The following is an 18,593-nucleotide window of genomic DNA, read 5'->3' on the forward strand; positions in this document are numbered from 1 at the left end:
AGCTGTGTGAGGTAGGCCCACATCCACAGATCTCAGCATGCTAGCTCGTCACTTGTTACAGCTACCCGACTGGCTAGGGCCTGGCTTAAGACCCATCCACCCTCAACCCCCCAACACCCTCCAGGCCTCAAAACATCAAGCCCCCATCAATCAGGAACCAATTTTCACCGGCTGCCCAGGCAAGATCTATCGCTATGGAAACTGGCCTCTGTTTCTATACCCCTGCCTCTCTTGCTCTTTTGTCTCGGGTTTCTGTCTCTCGCACACTCTTTGCTCCTGGCCAGGGCCAATCAACTGCTGTGACGAAGAGGTTGAATCAGGAAGCAGAAGAACGAAAGAAGCAGGAGCACGGGTGTATGGGAAAAGAGGTGGTTGGTTGGGCTTCCCGGCCGTTTGCTCCGATACCCCACTGCGGAGTTACATCGGTGGTGTAAACTGTCATGGGAACCACTGAGATGGAGGTTTGATGTATGAGGATAACCCAATTTCCCCATTCTAGCTGTAGCGATGCTGGAGGACGTATGGCTCCTGATCCTCCACTCATTGACTGGTGTAGGTCCCATGTTAGACCTTTGCTGTTGACAGATAATAGCTTCCACCGAGTCCCACCAATAAACAATTGTCAGCCCGTGCTAATCCTGTGCCATGCAGTGGAGTTTCTGAGGGCTCATTTGGCATCTCTCACCACCCGATGTACTGTAATCCTCGCCTTGCCTGGCGAATCTAACGACTTGATGAAACAATTGCTTTTTCAATTAAGGCGGGGGAAGAGGGGTTAATTGGGATTTGCTCTCGGGGCCAGGGGGTGGATCGAGTCACCTTGGATGCAGTCATTCACAAACTGAGCGTGCTGACTGGATTGTCAGACCAAACATCCGAGTGGGCCATCTTCTTATTCTCACTCCAGTCCAACTGGGCCAAGGGGTTGGAGCTACGGAGGCTCAGGAGGCCCAGACTGAGGAACCGCAAGATAATAATGATCCTTTTATCTTCACGTCTTCCCATTGTCTCCTTCCGTGACGTATCATAAAGTGAATGTGGGCAGTCTACACTGCAAATGAGGTCGCACAGTACACAGTAGGCAGGCCAACAAAAAACGTACTGCAGGATGTGGGAAGGAAATGCGAGTTCTCAGAGTGTTAATGCCCAGTGGTCTCCCAACCACACGACTGTCGAAGAGGCTGAACTGGAAAGTGGTTCGCTCATAATAGCTCCAAATTGGTCCCATTGAAACCATTGTTTAGTGCACAGACTAAAAGAAAACAGCTAAGTATACCTTACCTCGTTGGAAATAAATCTGTTCAATTCCGGGGGAGGTGACAGAAAATTAAGTTGAAGAGCGCAGGCAATTTCAAAATGGCCATGTGCAATAGGAACAATTTTGTGTCATTCTGAGTCTCTTCAGGCAACTGACACTTGGTGACTCCACCTGAATGAAAAGAACACCTGCAATTGCTGAGAGCCAAAGACAGCTCAGGGCCACATCTTGGGTCAGAACGTGTAACGAGAGACACAGAAAATGGGTCCGCCTGAAAGGAGAAAGAGATAAATCCACTACATCTTCTCACCGAAGAATAACTTTAGCGGAGGAGAAGGAAAAAATACAAAGACACAGCCTTTTGTTCATGACACAGGGTAATTGGAAACGTTCTGGGTTTTTTTCATGAAAAAGATCACTGTCTTTGCTCAATTCAACAAGGCATGGGAACAATCACGAGGTTATTACTTAGTGTACTTTTTTAAGTCCGTCTACATTTTGACAGCTACACTCATACTCAACCTGAAGACCCAAAGTCAGCGCATGGAACCAATCAAGCGCTCACCCGGGAAAAGCCATGACCAAAACAAATGTTGTTGACAACATCATGAATGGTAGAAATGTAAAGTCCCATATTTTGGAAAACTACTGCATATCCATCCAGAAGAATCTGCTCTTATTTAAATAACATGGAGGTCAAGTATAAAATGTAATTATATTATTGCATTTGCAAAACCTTTGAAGATGTAAACTTGAGGAGAGGGCTCATCAAAGTGTTTGACACATTACAATTTCATGCACTTCAATCACCTGCATTGTCTTGTCCAACTACATCACTCAAACTAATGGACCAAATAACCAAATGAAACTTGGCCTGTGTCTACACCTGACACTTACATGCGTCCTCTGCTATCAGAATACGAAGATCGCATTGAAAAGACAGATTGTGTTCAGATCGGATTTCTCCTCAGTCTGGACGCAATCAGCCCTTACAAAAATGTATTTGTTGCAGCAAACTTCCTGCAAGTTTGTGGCAAATTTGCTGCAAACTAAGGAGCGCGCCGCAAAATGTTGCCAGAAGTTTGCAAATGTTTGTCACTAGTGGTGAATATGCGGCAAACCTTTGGCAACAATCATATTTATTACCACTAGTGGCAAACACTTCACCAGAGGTTTTTTCTGGCAAACAATTTTCTCAAGATTATATTTGAATCTGTGGCAAACCTGTGGCAACAATATTTATTATCCACTAGTGGCAAACAGTTTACCAGAAGCCGTATCTGGTGAACACATGAGTTCCTAGACCAGTAACCGTTGACAACTAATCAGGGGGGATTAAAAAAAACAGTTGGAAAATGGAAACCAAGCTAGCTATCTACCAAAGTTGTCCTGTGAGTATCTAACTTATTAATTAAACTTCCTAATAAACATTGCAATGGTGTTAGCTAATTGATATCCAGTTATCAATGTCATGTTTTATGGGATAGAGTGAAATACATTTTGTTGATACCAGTTTCAATCTGTCAGCCCCACTGACTGGCTAGCGCTTAGCTATCATATTTTTGCACAATTAATGTGATAGCTAGCTAGGTAATTAATGATTTGCCTAAACACATTTTTTTTAGGTGAATACGTTGGGGTCTTTTAATACGAATATGCATGTTAATATGCTACTGTCAATTTTCAGTAGCATGTTAGCTAGCACCACAGCTAAGGTAGCAACAATATGAGCCGACTTGACATCAAAGCAAGACTTCAATTTTGCAGATGGATACCCTTCCCCTACCATGAGGCTATCTTAGGAGGCGGCTGCATCAACACCCTGGAAATATGTTTGTGGTGCACTCACTCATAACACGATTTTTATGTGATAAATGATACTTCAAGACTGATAAGGTAAGTAAACGGATGTATTGCTTTCATAAATGTAGCTCATACAGTCATTCGTTGTAACAATTACATATTTCATTTCTTTAAACTAGTAGCTAGCACATCTTGATCATGTGTTGTCCCTTCTCTCTTTCTAGAAACGATCAGTTACGAGGCAAAAAGACCGACTAAGGCGTTCAATCAAACTGAGAACAGAGAAATATGTGTGCACCAGGTCAAGGCTTATTGCATGCATAGCTTTGAGATGTAAGTTGACAATAATAAATGATGGAAAAATAATATGAATTGTCATATTAGGCATTTATGTTGCTTTTCTTCCACCCAAGCCTTATACACCTGAGTCAGGAAGAAGAGACCACTAGTAGACAACTGTCTCTTAATGATGAAGTCCCCAGTCTAGATTGAATATCATAATTAGTTGATTAGTTTGAACAATTGTGTTAAGGCTAGGCTGGAGAAAAATATTGTAGACTGTGGCTCTAGGAACAATTGGCCACACATTTAAAAGGTAACCAATTGAAGTTTAAAAGATTGTAAAAATGGTAAAAAAAAAATGTCATTAAATATCACAAAATTGGGGAGAAAAGGGGGTAAAACGTATTTTTTTTTAAGCCATGAGGTAGAAGAAATTGTCCGTAGAGCTCCGAGACAGGATTGTGTCGAGGCACAGATCTGGGGAAGGGTACAAAAAAAATGTCTGCAGCATTAAAGGTCCCCAAGAACACAGTGGCCTCCATCATTCTTAAATGGAAGAAGTTTAGAACCACCAAGACTCCTTCTAGAGCTGGCCACCCGGCCAAACTGAGCAATCGGGGGAGAAGGGCCTTGGTCAGGGAGGTGACCAAGAACCCGACCTCAGACTGGGGCAAAGGTTCATCTTTCAACAGGACAATGACCCGAAGCACACAGCCAAGACAAGGGAATCCAGACACAATGTGGACATGCTAGACACATTTAAATGTAGGCGTAGATGCACGATGTGTTCTGAATTCCATGATCAGAACTCCATGATCAGAACTCCCATGATCAGAACTCCATGATCAGAACTCCCATGATCAGAACTCCATGATCAGAACTCCCATGATCAGAACTCCCATGATCAGAACTCCCATGATCAGAATTCGAAAAAGCTGCACGAAATGTCAAGTCTAGACACGGTCCTCGGAAAAAGGGCAGAATAAGCTTCGGTGCTCATAAGACGAAGCAACAGAGTTGCACCCACTGTGTCGACAAGGACATGTGTGTTCTGCAATACATGATGTACCACATAACAACATTAGAAGTCAACATCACTAAATGCTGATAGTTACTAACAGTGTATGCGTAACTGGCCTGTGAATGGTTAAACAACAATTTAACACAAAACTATACGAGGAATAGGGTGGAGAGTGAGAATACCAGAAAATGACTCTCTCCTGCCTAAGGGGCCTGAAATGTTTCACTTGGCAACTTCAAAGGAAAATAAATCATTGAACACCGCCCCCCCCCCCCCCCATCACTTTGGGCTCTAGTCAATTACAATTAGGCGGTCCAGCCAGAACACTAGGCTAGCACAGCCACTCTTAAGTAAATTGCACAGAGGACAGGGGGCATAAATAAACGTCGCAAATAAACATCACAGTTTTCAATTGTCCTTGCTTGTTTCACACAAAAAAAGCACTTGTACTCTCCCAAAAATGAGATATGCTGACTAGAAACATTTTTTCATGGAACAGTAACATTGTACTTATACCCATATGTTTATGTATATAATACTGTATATATACATTCCAAGAAAATGTTAACATTGGTTGGAGTAGAGGGCCTCATTCGTTGCTCAATATTGTTGGGGAATTGACGAGCCGTCCAGAGTAGAAGGGGAAGAGGCGCTTTTTATGGGGGAGGGAGGCGGAGCAACTGACCGCAGAAGAACAAATACGACTGTGCAGCCAGTTGTTCGGCTATTTCTGGACGACGGCACTGTCGCCCGTGGTGTCTGGCAGTCGGGCTGTTTTTGGACGAGACGGACGGAAGGATAATGGTGGCCCTGGGTGCTGTGGTTAGACACACTGACACACCCTGGACGGAGGGACAGGGCCTTTAAATAGCGTGTGTGTGTGCAGGAATCGAGAAATGTGGGAATCAGGACGCCGCCCCTTTTGGAAAGGAAGAGGGTAGTCCCACCCTGCAGGGATCAGATCTGAGGAAACACACGCGCACACAAACACAAACAGAACAAAAAACACGCGTCGACCAAACATGCATCCATTTCTCTGAATTTGAAGCGCAAAAACAAGGAGCAGAGCTTGTGATTGGTCAATTGAGCGGAGTGACCCGCTTGTTTTGCTAGGTGACCCCACAATCTCCTCTAGTACACAGGCAATTTAGAAGATGAGGGACCGCTATGCTCTTTTCCCAACAAGGCTGTCAGCAGGGGGTTACACACACACACACACAGTGATATAAACCAACGCTTTATTACAGCGGGGTAGCTAGATTTATTCAACAGCCTTTTTTCCCTTTCTGATTAAAAACATCTCCTCCTCGGTTGTGATTTATGAGAGTGAAAGGAGTAGCGAGGGAGGGGGAGAGAAAGGGAAAGGGAGGGGGGAGAATGACATCATGCTTTTAGCACAGGCCCCCCTTTGATGAGGTGACATCCACGTGCTCTGCGTGTGAGAGAGAGAGAACAAGAGAGTGGGAGGTGTTGATGGAAAGAGAGAGAGAGAGAGAGGGGGGGGGTAGGAGGTGTGGATGGTGAGAGTGAGAGAGAGCGAGAGAGCGAGAGAGAGAGAGACAGACAGACAGACAGACAGACAGACAGAGGGAGGGGGAGAGGGGGTAGGAGGTGTTGATGGTGAGAGCAAGAGAGAGACACAGAGAGAGAGAGAGAGAGAGAGAGAGAGAGAGAGAGAGACAGAGAGACAGAGAGAGACAGAGGGAGGGAGGAGAGAGAGAGAGACAGAGACAGAGACAGAGAGAGAGAGAGAGAGAGAGAGAGAGAGAGAGAGAGAGAGAGAGAGAGAGAGAGAGAGAGAGAGAGAGAGAGAGAGAGGGAGGGAGGAGAGACTAATGTGAGGCTCTTCGTCCCCCCACGATGAGCAGGTGGGAGAAAATAAAGTTGGATGACTGCACCCCTGGGCCACTCTGGGGTGTGTGTGTGTGTGTGTGTGTGTGTGTGTGTGTGTGTGTGTGTGTGTGTGTGTGTGTGTGTGTGTGTGTGTGTGTGTGTGTGTGTGTGTGTGTGTGTGTGTGTGCGTGCGTGCGTGCGTGCATGTGTCAGGCTTCATCACACATTAAGCCCACAGGTGCATCGAAACAAAAAGGGTTGGGAGGAGAGAGGTAGAGAGATGGAGGGAGCGACAGACAGATTGCTTAAACGAGGCAGGGGGGAGAAAAACAGGAGTGAGACAAAACAGAAAAGAGGGGGAGGGTGGGGGTAGCTCTGTCAATCAGTGGGAGAGGTGTGGTGGCTGGATCCAATCTCATCCAGCAATCAGAGGAGGGAGAGAGACGGCGAGATGGATGGACTGTGTGTGTCTAAGTTTTTTTTATGTCCACCTCAGTGTGCATATTTATGTGTATGAGAAAGCATGTACCTGAATGTGAATGTGCGTGTGTGTGTTTGTGTGTGCCTGTTTACTGCTAACAGGACCACGAGGGGGGCCGGTGAGCCTGGTGGATCGGGGGCATTGTGGGAAGTGTGATTAGAGGTTGGGGGTTGAGGGAGGTGGTGTGTGTGTGTGTGTGTGTGTGTGTGTGTGTGTGTGTGTGTGTGTGTGTGTGTGTGTGTGTGTGTGTGTGTGTGTGTGTGTGTGTGTGTGCGCGCTGCCTGCTAAGAGACTGCCGTGCATTATTAGGAGGGTTGAATACAAAAGCTCTGCTCCATAAGCGACGGAGTGATGGAGAAGGAGGAGGCTGAGAGAGACAGAGAGGTTGACAAAGAGAGCTATCATATCCGCTGCTGGAACCTGATGAAATGGGGCAGAATCTCCATACTGACAAATTGCAAAAAGGAGAAAGATAGAGAAAAGAAAGAGATGGAGGGATGTTTGTGTGTGTTTGTGCATGTACAGTTGAAGTTGGAAGTTTACATACACATTAGCCAAATACATTTAAACTCAGTTTTTCACAATTCGTGACATTTAATCCTAGTAAAAATTCCCTGTCTTAGGTCAGTTAGGATCACCACATTATTTTAAGAATGTGAAATGTCAGAATAATAGTAGAGAGAATGATTTATTTCAGCTTTTATTTCTTTCATCACATTCCCAGTGGGTCAGCAGTTTATATACACTCAATTAGTATTTGGTAGCTTTGCCTTTAAATTGTTTAACTTGATTCAAACGTTTTGGGTAGCCTTCCACAAGCTTCCTACAATAACTTTTAAAGTATGCTTGGGGTCATTGTCCATTTGGAAGACCCATTTGTGACCCAGCTTTAACTTCCTGACTGATGTCTTGAGATGTTGCTTCAATATATCCACATAATTTTCCTCCCTCATGATGCCATCTATTTTGTGAAGTGCACCAGTCCCTCCTGCAGCAAAGCACTCCCACAACCTGATGCTGCCACCCCCGTGCTTCACGGTTGGGATGGTGTTCTTCGGCTTGCATGCATCCCCCTTTTTCCTCCAAACATAACGATGGTCATTATGGCCAAACAGTTCTATTTTTGTTTCATCAGACCAGAGGACATTTCTCCAAAAAGTACAATCTTTGTCCCCATGTGCAGTTGCAAACTGTAGTCTGGATTTTTTATAGCGGTTTTGGAGCAGTGGCTTCTTCCTTGCTGAGCAGCCTTTCAGGTTATGTCGATATAGGACTCGTTTAACTGTGGATATAGATACTTTTGTACCTGTTTCCTCCAGCATCTTCAAAAGGTCCTTTGCTGTTGTTCTGGGATTGATTTGCACTTTTCGCACAAAAGTACATTAATCTCTAGGAGACAGAATGCGTCTCCTTCCTGAGCGGTGTGACGGCTGCGTGGTCCCATGGTGTTTATACTTGTGTACTATTGTTTGTACAGATGAACGTGGTACCTTCAGGCGTTTGGAAATTGCTGAACCAGCCTTGTGGGGGTCTACAATTTTGTTTCCCATGATGTCAAGCAAAGAGGCACTGAGTTTGAAGGTAGGCCTCGAAATACATCCACAGGTACACCTCCAATTGACTCAAATGATGTCAATTAGCCTATCAGAAGCTTCTAAAGCCATGACATAATTTTCTGGAATTTTCCAAGCTGTTTAAAGGCACAGTGAACTTAGTGTATGTAAACTTCTGACCCACTGGAATTGTGATACAGTGAAATAATTGTGATATTGTGATATAAGTGAAATAATCTGTCTGTAAACAATTGTTGGAAAAATTACTTGTGTCATGCACAAAGTAGATGTCCTAACCGACTTGCCAAAACTATAGTTTGTTAACAAGAAATTTGTGGTGTGGTTGAAAAACTAGTTTTAATGACTCCAACCTAAGTGTATGTAAACTTCCGATTTCAGCTGTATATGTGTGTGAGGAAGAGATAATGTGTGTGTGTGTGTGTGTGTGTGTGTGTGTGTGTGTGTGTGTGTGTGTGTGTGTGTGTGTGTGTGTGTGTGTGTGTGTGTGTGTGCATGATCCTCTCTCCCAGCTATTTAAACAGCACACACTCAACAAAGTGAATGAGTGAATGAGAGGGGGAAAGAAGTAAGGAGGAGAGGCAACAATAGATCAAGTTGTGGACAGACAGGTAGATAGACAGGGACTGATTCCAGACACGAGGAGTGATAGATATACATCAGCCTATGGCGTGAGTGTGTCATCAGTCTCTACTCCAGACACTGGCCACAGAACAAAAAACAGACACAAAGAGCAAAAGGACCAATCGTTAACAGATACTCAGACAACTCTCTATACGCTGTAGAGACTGTATGCATTCTATCATGTACTGTGTTACCATGCACGCACGCACGCTCAAACATACACACACAAAACAAGCAACAACAAAAAAAGACAGAGAAGAGATGAGTAGAATATTGGGGAAAGAAAAGGAGATGGAAGAGGAGAGGGAGGAAGAGGAGAGGGAGGGAGGAAGAGGACCAGAATGTGACACATTGTCATGCAGTCACACACACACAAACACACACACACACACACACCACAGACCCTCCCAGCCGTACACTGACTCAACTGGATTTAAACACTGTGAACAGCGAGAAAGTGTCTCTCTTCTCCCTCCATCTCTCCCTCTTTTATTTCTCTCTGCACTCCCTTTGTTTTGTTTTCCTAATGCGTCTCTAAATCCATCTTAGCGGAGAAATGGTGCAGAACAAATCCGAACGGGGAGTTTCGGGATAAGAGAGCCGACGATATTGAAAATCGGAGGAGCGATGGTGTTACGTCACAAATGGCACCTTATGCCCTATGTAGTACAGTGCTTTTGACCAGGGCCCATAGTGAATTGGGTGCCATTTGGGACAAAGCCATTGTATGGTGAGAGATGGGACGACATACAGGTAGTGTCACGCTGGTATCAATGATTCGGGAGACAGGCGCAGTAATGCGTAATAGTTTTTTAAATTAAGGCCCAAATTACGGCGTCCCGTGTAAAGGCACGGGGACGAAGACCAAACCGACACGTAACAAAACACAAGGTAGAACCCAAAACAAAAGAGCGGGGAGTACCTCGAAATAAATAACACTAGTGCACAATGATTATCACACGGGACGAGACCCGTAATCATCTGCGTAATCCACAAGGGCACGAAAGCCCAAAACACATAGCACAGGTACTCACATGCACCAATGGACATTGTAACAATAAAACAAAAGGCACATATATACAAGTATAATCAGTGGGAATAGGGGCCAGGTGTGCGCAAGGAAAGTTCCGGAGGGATCCGTGACAGATGGACAGATAGACAGACATACAACATCTGACGCACAACATGTCATTAATTAAAGTGAAAAACACATTAAATAGGTCAAAAAGTCAACTCAAACTCGGAACGTAGGTGATGTCCCAGTAAAAAAACTGAAAGTGCATTGGATTTGAAAAACAATGTGACATTCATATGATTTCTACACTATAGTGCTGACCAAAACCAAACTGTGAAGTTCCACATATTTTCTATCCACATGGTCCTTTTCAGCCCGGTTCCAGCAACTATGGTGGATGCATAATCAGGCCGGCTCAGTACAGCATGGTTTAGAATGGCTCGGTTCGGCCCAGCATTGTGAATAGCCCTCAAGACATACAGTATACACGTTCTCTCACACACACAAACTATACCTTTCCCACCCACACACACACACACCACACACACACACACACACACACACACACACACACACACACACACACACACACACACACACACACACACACACACACAAATATTATAGTAGTACTCACATAGGGCATGGGAGCCAGTGAACAGCAAACAGAGCAACAGAGCGCAGAGGGGCAGCAGGGCCGGCAGAGAAAGGCAGGGTGGACCGCCGGCGGCCATCTTGTTCCGGGGGCGACTTTTGACCTGGCTGGAGAGCCGAGGCCCCACAAGAAGGAGGCTGGGGTCTTCACACAGGACGTCTTGGCACTCTGCAGGGAGGAGGAGAGGAAGAGAGGAGATGATGAGCTAGGATGTCGCCAAGTGAGCATTCAAGCGTTTTAAAAGGGAGTCTGCTTCAAAGCCTGAGGTGATGTCACACACACACATCCCGGTCGCATACAACACACGAATCTTTACTTTGTTCAACAATGGATAAATTCCAAACCTCTACTTCCTCTCTGAAGGTCACCATTGTGTCAGTAAATGCACACTGCTGAGCATACATTACCATACATGTTCCTATCAGCTGTGTTGCTAGCTAGACAACACAAGGCTCATATGCATGGACAGCATTTATGACAAGACACACACCACCGTCACATAGACTGAGAGTGGCAAGGAAGCAGGAAACCATCTCCAGAGCTGTTCTGCCCCTATCCTAATAAACTGCTTTTCACATCTCATAATTAGCTGGGGCTTTAATCTCTCGATCTTGTCATTATTTGCTTATCGGCACATTGTGTAATTATGGGGGTACCCGCCGATATTTCAGACAGCGTGTCTTTGTTTTAGTCAAATTGCCATTAATCCCCACATGTGTCCTGAAGGGCACCCTATACCCTTCGAAGTGCACTACTTTTAACTGGCGAGTTACGGGCCGTGATCAAAAGAAGTGCACTATAAGTGTAATAGGACGCCATTTGGCACGGATCCCCTGTGTGCGCACGGCGGTGGCGCCCAGCAAGTGGGCCCTCGTTGATATGTCTGCCACGTTTAATGCCCGAGCACAGTTACACACTTTAATTAAAAGAGGAGGAATTAAGAGAACACAGAGGGGAAGAGAGAGAGAGAGAGGAGAGAGATGAGTGATTTTTCAGGATCCATGACATGAATGGAGAGGAGGCTGAATACCTGGTGTGTGTGTGTGTGTGTGTGTGTGTGTGTGTGTGTGTGTGTGTGTGTGTGTGTGTGTGTGTGTGTGTGTGTGTGTGTGTGTGTGTGTGTGTGTGTGTGTGTGTGTGTGTGTGTGTGTGTGTGTGTGTGTGTGTACACTGAGATGCTGTGCTTGGTAGACAGAATGGGGCTTGGTAACAACTGCCATTTTGGAGCTGCGAAGGTTCTAAAAGTTCCAGACTAGTTCTGTGGGGTTCTAAAATGTTTGGAGACATCAAAATAACCACTACCACTGGGTTGACCACCTCTTCCAATTACCCATTGGTGTAGTCATTCATGTGGTCAATCCTCAACTGCTGTGTGACCACAAAACATTCACTGTGCATCAGATGCCATTAAAAGTACTCAGTGTTCCACTTCCAACGGGACAACCCTGATGTCTCTTTTCTTTCAGCCACGTGAACGTAGCTTGAGGGAGGATTGTTTTGCAATACACACCTCCAGTCAGGCAGGCCGCAGCTATACTTGCCGTGTAACCCGGCACCCCAGACGACACGCCACACCGCCTGCCAAGTCTTCACCCGCCTAGCCGCAGGGCCCATCCCTCCACACACACATACACACATGGAGATACCCACGCACACAGACAGACACACGAGCAAGCGGGCACACCCACATACACACACACACTTCGAGACTCATACACACACACACACACGTACACACAGCGTAAGCACACACACTCCGGGGAGGAGTCGAGTCGGCAGAGCTCCTTAGCTCCAACAATGGGCCTTTTGTGGCTCTCCGCGCCAAAGACTGGGGGCCGTCAGAACCTGAGCTCATCGCTCAACACACACACTCTCAGTACACGCTTCTAGCATTCTTCTTCCCTCTCCTCTTTCTTGTTTGTGTTGAGAAACAGTCTTGTGTTGTTTTTTTTCTACTTCAGGGCAGGTGATGTCAGTTAGAGAAAGGGATAGGGAGAGGTAATGAGAGGGGTGGGGGGGGGGGGGTTATGGAGGTGTGGAGGGGGATGGTTTGCCGTGGCTTATTGTTCTAGATGTAAACGGTGGGAGGGGGGGGGGGGGTTGCACCGTGTTTCTGGATCTCTCCAGCAGGAGGCTGAGCCTCGCCTGTCTGAAGCCCGTAGGAAGTAGACATTGTGTGGGGTAGTGATTTATTGCGCTCCCCCTGAGCTGGCTCTCTGCCCCCAGGCTCAGGTTACAATGCAAAATGGCCTATTGTTGTGGAGAAGTATCATCACCTGAGCAACCTGATCACATACACAGGCTCACACGAGAACAAACGCGCAGACACGAGAACACACGACGTACATGCACACACACACAGACACACACTTCAAATGAAAGACGGATAATAGAACGATAATATCTCAAAAACGACATAGACAATACCTAGAAATCAGGACTCCACAATTCCACAATGACTAGCGTTGTGTGTAGACTTGCAGCTGTCCATAGAGACACGAGAATCACACTCGCACACTCATGGTCGGGTGGTTGAAGCACAGCAGCGCAGCACTTCTCTGGCTACTAGCACCTCGCCGGGAGAAGAGGAGAGGAGGAGCTCTGCTAAAAGTAGCCACGGCTTCCCCCGTGGAGCTGGAGGAGAGGTGAACAGTGCTTCACAGTCAAGTGATGCTCACACCCATCGATTGGTAAAACCTTGCCGCAAACTGCTTCATCGAGCGCAGGTGGAGTGGAAACCGTTAATCGCTAGCTAGCGGCTAACGCTCACATTTCACTTTGTTTCAGATTTGTCCTTGAGTAGCTCCGGGAAGGTTTTTCTTGTATTAGGACGGTATTGGCAACTCATTTCACAATATATGCTTGTATTATGTTTTATTGGGATAGGAGCGCAAATTGCTAGCTCATTGACATATTTGGCCTACTAGTCTGACTCGCACTTGTGTCTGTAACAACATGAGCGCTAATCGCTAACACTAGCATTGCACTGACTTCAACTGTCCTATAAGTATATGTTTTCACTGGCTACACAATAGCCTAACTCTGATTTAGAAAGAGTCCAAATGGCCAGGCGTCTGAGAACCGTTAACATGCTAAATGCAAGATATCCAGGGTCCTGCATGAAATGCTTTATCTTGGCCAGGTCGCAGTTGCAAATGAGAACTTGCTCTTAACTGGCCTACCTGGTTAAATAAAGGTGAAATTAAATTAAATAAAAAAATGAATTATCGAGCTTTGTAACCATCTCCAGAAGGCTCTTGTCCCTGACGGACTCGAATCTATCACATACAGTAATAATAAAATCCAGAAACAAACACATACACTCAACAGCTGACCAATACAGACCGCTATATTTCAGATATGTATCTTTCTCCACTGGACCAAGTTTCACTCTCCCTGTCTCTCAATGCCTCTCATTCCCTCACACCACCTTGGAGAGCCAAGATGGCCGCTGTGTTTCTGGGGTTTCTGCAGCAGTCAGTAGCAATCAGGGATGCTCTCTCTGACACGCAAAGCCTCCTAATCCAGCACTTCACCATGCATTATTGATGCTAACATATTAGACTCGGTCTGGAGACGAGAATTATGGGTAAAGACAAGAAGGGGAGGACCAAGTCAAAGCCGGCAGGGAGAGAGCAGGAGCCAAAGCACAGCGTGGAAATACACTCAAGCATGTGCACTTACACATACACAAATGGAGATGCACACACACACACGTACACACACACACACACACACACACACACAAACACTGTGAAAAGATGTGAAATAACATTAATGAGAAAAAACAACATCTCTCCGCCCGAGGGGCCAGAAAAACATGTCTCTCCAAGACGAGCGGATCTTGCATCAGGTTACCGTGCACAGCACACACATACACACACACGCACAGCCTTAACCACCGATAACCAACTCACGGGGAGACAGCTACTTTTGATGTGTGCGGCTTTAAATAACACATTCCTTAGGCCTGTTGTCCTGAATAAAGTTCAATGTTGGTGCTAGTTTAGCTCCCCCGTGTAAAATGTTGTTCCAGCGCAGCATCCATATTCTATCCATGACCCCCCCCCCCCCCTCCTTGCGCAACAGGACGCTAGCTTAGCTGAGCTGGTTCAAAGCGACGCCACCGGGTGATTATGAAACAGCACAGGGGTTGTTGATCCTCCAGGGACTACTGCAGACAGGGCAACAGGGTGGGGTGTGTGTGTGTGTGTGTGTGGTGTGCAGGACAACCACCCTTCTTAGACTGGGACAGTGCGGGCAAAGATAAGGGTAGCAGGGAGAGCGAGAGAGAGAGAGAGAAAGAATTGGGTAACAATGAGTGTAGTTGTGTGTATGTTGTTCACTTGAGCAGAAGATGGACCTGCCATGATGGGGACTCTGAGAGGCTCTGAGATGGGTCTACATCAGCAACTCACTCTGTGGAGGCCAAGATAATGCTAGTGTGTGTGTGTGTGTTTGGTTGAGTAGTGGTGGCGTCTTGGGTGAGTTTACTGTACGGTCAGGATGGGGGTAGTAGGAGACGCGGAGCAGTGTGTGGGGGTCTGAGAAAAATGCTTGATTGTGTGTCCAGACCTTTGACAGAAAAGAAGAACTCAAGAGTCGAGACTAGACTACCACATGAATACCACTCTATCAAGGCAAACACAAGCATCCCGGATAGACAGCAACATCTAATTCCCGTTGTCAGCCAGAGAAAGGGGCTACATAACCATTAAGTGAAGTGATGCAAATAAATGCAATGAGGCACGGAGGAAGACCTTGTTGATTGGACCAAATGGGACGTAATGTCAGACAGGGCCACTTAACAACACAGTATCGAGAGCTATATAGGCGAATCTAATGAATAGCACAAACTGATGTCTAATTTTGTCTGATTAAAAGACAAAGGATGTCTATTTAATGATTTTAAACAGTTCCTAGGCTCTTCGCAATAGTCTGGAGACAAAATAACCAATGGAAACTGGATTGATGCTTTCTAAACTTCTCTGACTATACGGATAATTCTCAGCAAGTGTGACACTTCTTCTTCTTTTTTTTTTTTACAGCCTTCCCTAAAGTCCAGTGTGCGCTCATCCCTGTTTACGTCAACAATGAAAAGGTGTTGTTAAAGAGTGCGTGCGACGTCTCACTCTAAATATCGCCGTTTGAGCGTGTGAGCTTTCGCGCCGCCACTTTTCCCCGCTAGCATTTAACTCAGGAGTCTTTATTTGATTCATGCAGACCGTGAGCACAGATCATCTTCAGCTGTAGTGAAGCTAGCGGCTGCCGCAGACAAAGATCTGCTTCGAAGACTGTAAACGCTACACAATTCCCTCTGGGAACAGACGTCAATTCAACGCCTATTCCACGTCGGCTCAGCGTGATTCCATTGAAATGTTGCGGAAACAACGTAGATTCCACCAGTGTGTGCCCAGTGAGTTATTGCTTCCGGGTATCAAAGCTCTCCTCTCTCTCTTGCGCCTCTCTTGTTCTCCTCCTGTCGTAACTCATTTGCTCTCCATCCATCATGTTTGACTTGACTAACTCCTCGCACTGTGCCGTGTTCATGAACACAGTGTACCTCGTTCAAAACAGGCCAGTGTTTGCATTTCGGTCATTTGAGAAGATGCGCTTATCCAGAGCGACGTACAGTCAGTACCATGATAAGAAGCATAAGGATAGGTGTGTTTCACATGCGCCCGCACACGCACTTCTGTGGCTCAGCTAAAAATCCCATCGGGCTCATCCTCATTCACCCCCCCCTCTGTTTACCCTTTTCCCTCTCTCTCCCTACCTCATAAGCACGCATACTTAAGAAGTATGCTTTCATTGCAGACGTTAAGTGGGAATCGTATTAATGTGCATGGATCATTGTAAACGCCAGTGCCTGTGTGGCTGTCTGTCCCCCCTTCCTTCCCTCCCTCCCTCCTTCCTCACGGTCTCCTACTCCCCCCATCCCTCGTCCCTCCATCACAGCTAAACCTGCACATTAAGAAGGCCCTTCTCAGACTATTAACCCTCGATGCTCCACACACCCACCCAGTGTCGCCAATTCCAGTACAGACAGCAAAACGACGTGGATTGACTGAAATTGACATAATACCTTCACGGAAATGTCTCCTACAAGCCCACTGTCTTGTTGCGTCTTAGTGCCGACACTACAGCTATAGAGTTGTATTGCTTCGTATCCTTGTGCTGTGCTGTAGCGTTAGCCACTGGCGCCAACGTGTGACCCATCTGCCGCACAATAGCCATTGACAAGACACAGCCTCAATTGGAACCCTGGGTGGACGAAGGTCCTTTCACGTATGTAGGGTGCTACAGACGGACTCTAGTGACCTCATTAAAAGATACCCAATAACCTTGCCTGACAACAACCCTCTTTCTCGGAGGAGCGTTCCCATGAGCCTTTGCTCTTGTGTCAGGTCTCTCCAAAGAAGTGGCGTTCAGACGGCGGGGAGCGCTGGCTTGACACCTCAGCGCCACCGCCGAGCCAACCTCCAAGCAGCTCCTGGGGCCTTGGGCTTTCATCGGGAGTTAGGGCTTTTCTGTATTGATTTTGCCTGTTGCCACAGCCAGACAAAAGAGGTTCACTGTTGCTGAGACTATAAAAACACTTCCCCTCAGAGGGAAGGAGGACACAAAATGGCTGACAGTTGCTCGTAGTTCCAAATGTTTTAAACCTGCATTTTGACACGCCAGAAGGCGGATAGAAGTCTAATTTCTTTCATACAGGCTTTGCTTAAATGGCTAAAAACGCAGGTATATATGACACAGAGTTGTTATATTCCTGAGTAAAGTGGTAGGCCTGCTTTTGCTGCCCTCTTAACTTAACCTCAGTGAGGTTGAGCACACAAGGTCTGCGAGAGTGACAGCGTGGAATTGGGCAGAGCTGACCCCTAAATGTAGGCATTATTACTGCCCACTTTGTCTACGACAGAGGGCACACTATCTGTCTCTCTGACTGACCCTGCTATGACAGCCTGGTTTGGCAGCAAGAGAGAGGGAGTGGGAGGAGAGGAAATAGAGCGAGAGAGAGAGAGAGAGAGAGAGAGAGAGAGGGGGGAAGGGAGGAGAGAGGGAGAGAGAGATAGGGAGAGGGATAGGGAGAGAGAGAGGGTGAGACACCGACACCAAGAGAAAATCCTTACTTCGCCTGTTCTGCTTTCTCCTCACCAGTCGCCCTACCCTACAAGCATCACAAAGGGCAGAGGTCACCGTCCAGCTCTTACAAGCATCACCTGGGCGGGCAGCGGAACGAGGAAGGACACATTATAGATGGGTAGCATTGAATTACGACACACTGCAGCGGTCATGGAAGGAGGCAGGGGGTACAGAGACACATTAGCACTTAACAAAAGGGGTAACGTCAAGCACTGGCAACCTGCCAAGACTGACAGACAGACATCAGAATGACTCTCAAAGTGACAGCCGCCCAGAGAGAAAACGAGACTTAGAGGGCAACGGGACTGTTAGGGATGGAGGTGGAGATGGAGGGAAGGAGATGGGAAGGAGAGAAGGAAGACACAACGAGATTATGGTAAGCAGGTGAGACGGAGGGGAAATTGGCCTGAGAGAGAAACTGGAAAGAGTCTCACACAGGGGTTGCGCCCCCCATCTGTGTGCTCCAAAGTTTCCTGGGGGGCTCACGGGACCTTCCTTGATTTGAGGGGTAAAAAAAAATGTCTGTGATTGCATTTACTTCTCTATAACGACACAGAAATCCGTGATGCTTCAGGCTAGAAAGAATCGGTAAAATGCCAGAGAAAGACACTACGCTGATTGGGGATATCTTTGTCTCTATGACATTCAGAAGCTGAGCTACAACATTCTGAAGTCGACACGTCAAAGAAATTGGACTTTCCTTGGGAATGAATATTTTACAATGTGTGACTCTGTCGCTATCAATTGATCTATTCACTTTTTGCAAAAGAGGGATATCGGTTCCTTATCCATTATTATTATTATTATTATTATTATCATCATCATCAAATAGTCTGCCTAAAAGATGTCATGGGTTTTGTTAAGTTAAGGATCCAACACTTTTTTTTAAATGTTCGCCTAAAAT

The 18,593-nt window shown here is 46.3% G+C and overlaps 1 protein-coding gene across 1 annotated transcript in view; it reads right to left on the reverse strand.

The window, feature by feature from the left end:
• LOC120054616 (receptor-type tyrosine-protein phosphatase S-like) overlaps positions 1–18,593 on the reverse strand; it is a 201,671-nt gene that overhangs the window by 137,812 nt on the left and 45,266 nt on the right. Inside the window, exon 2 of the mRNA XM_039002094.1 lies at positions 10,526–10,711. Within this exon, the coding sequence (XP_038858022.1) occupies positions 10,526–10,622 (97 nt within the window). The 5' untranslated portion in view covers positions 10,623–10,711. The remainder of the gene's footprint in view (positions 1–10,525; positions 10,712–18,593) is intronic.

This window comes from Salvelinus namaycush, chromosome 10 (assembly GCF_016432855.1).
Source record: "Salvelinus namaycush isolate Seneca chromosome 10, SaNama_1.0, whole genome shotgun sequence".
Taxonomy (NCBI): Eukaryota; Metazoa; Chordata; class Actinopteri; order Salmoniformes; family Salmonidae; genus Salvelinus; species Salvelinus namaycush.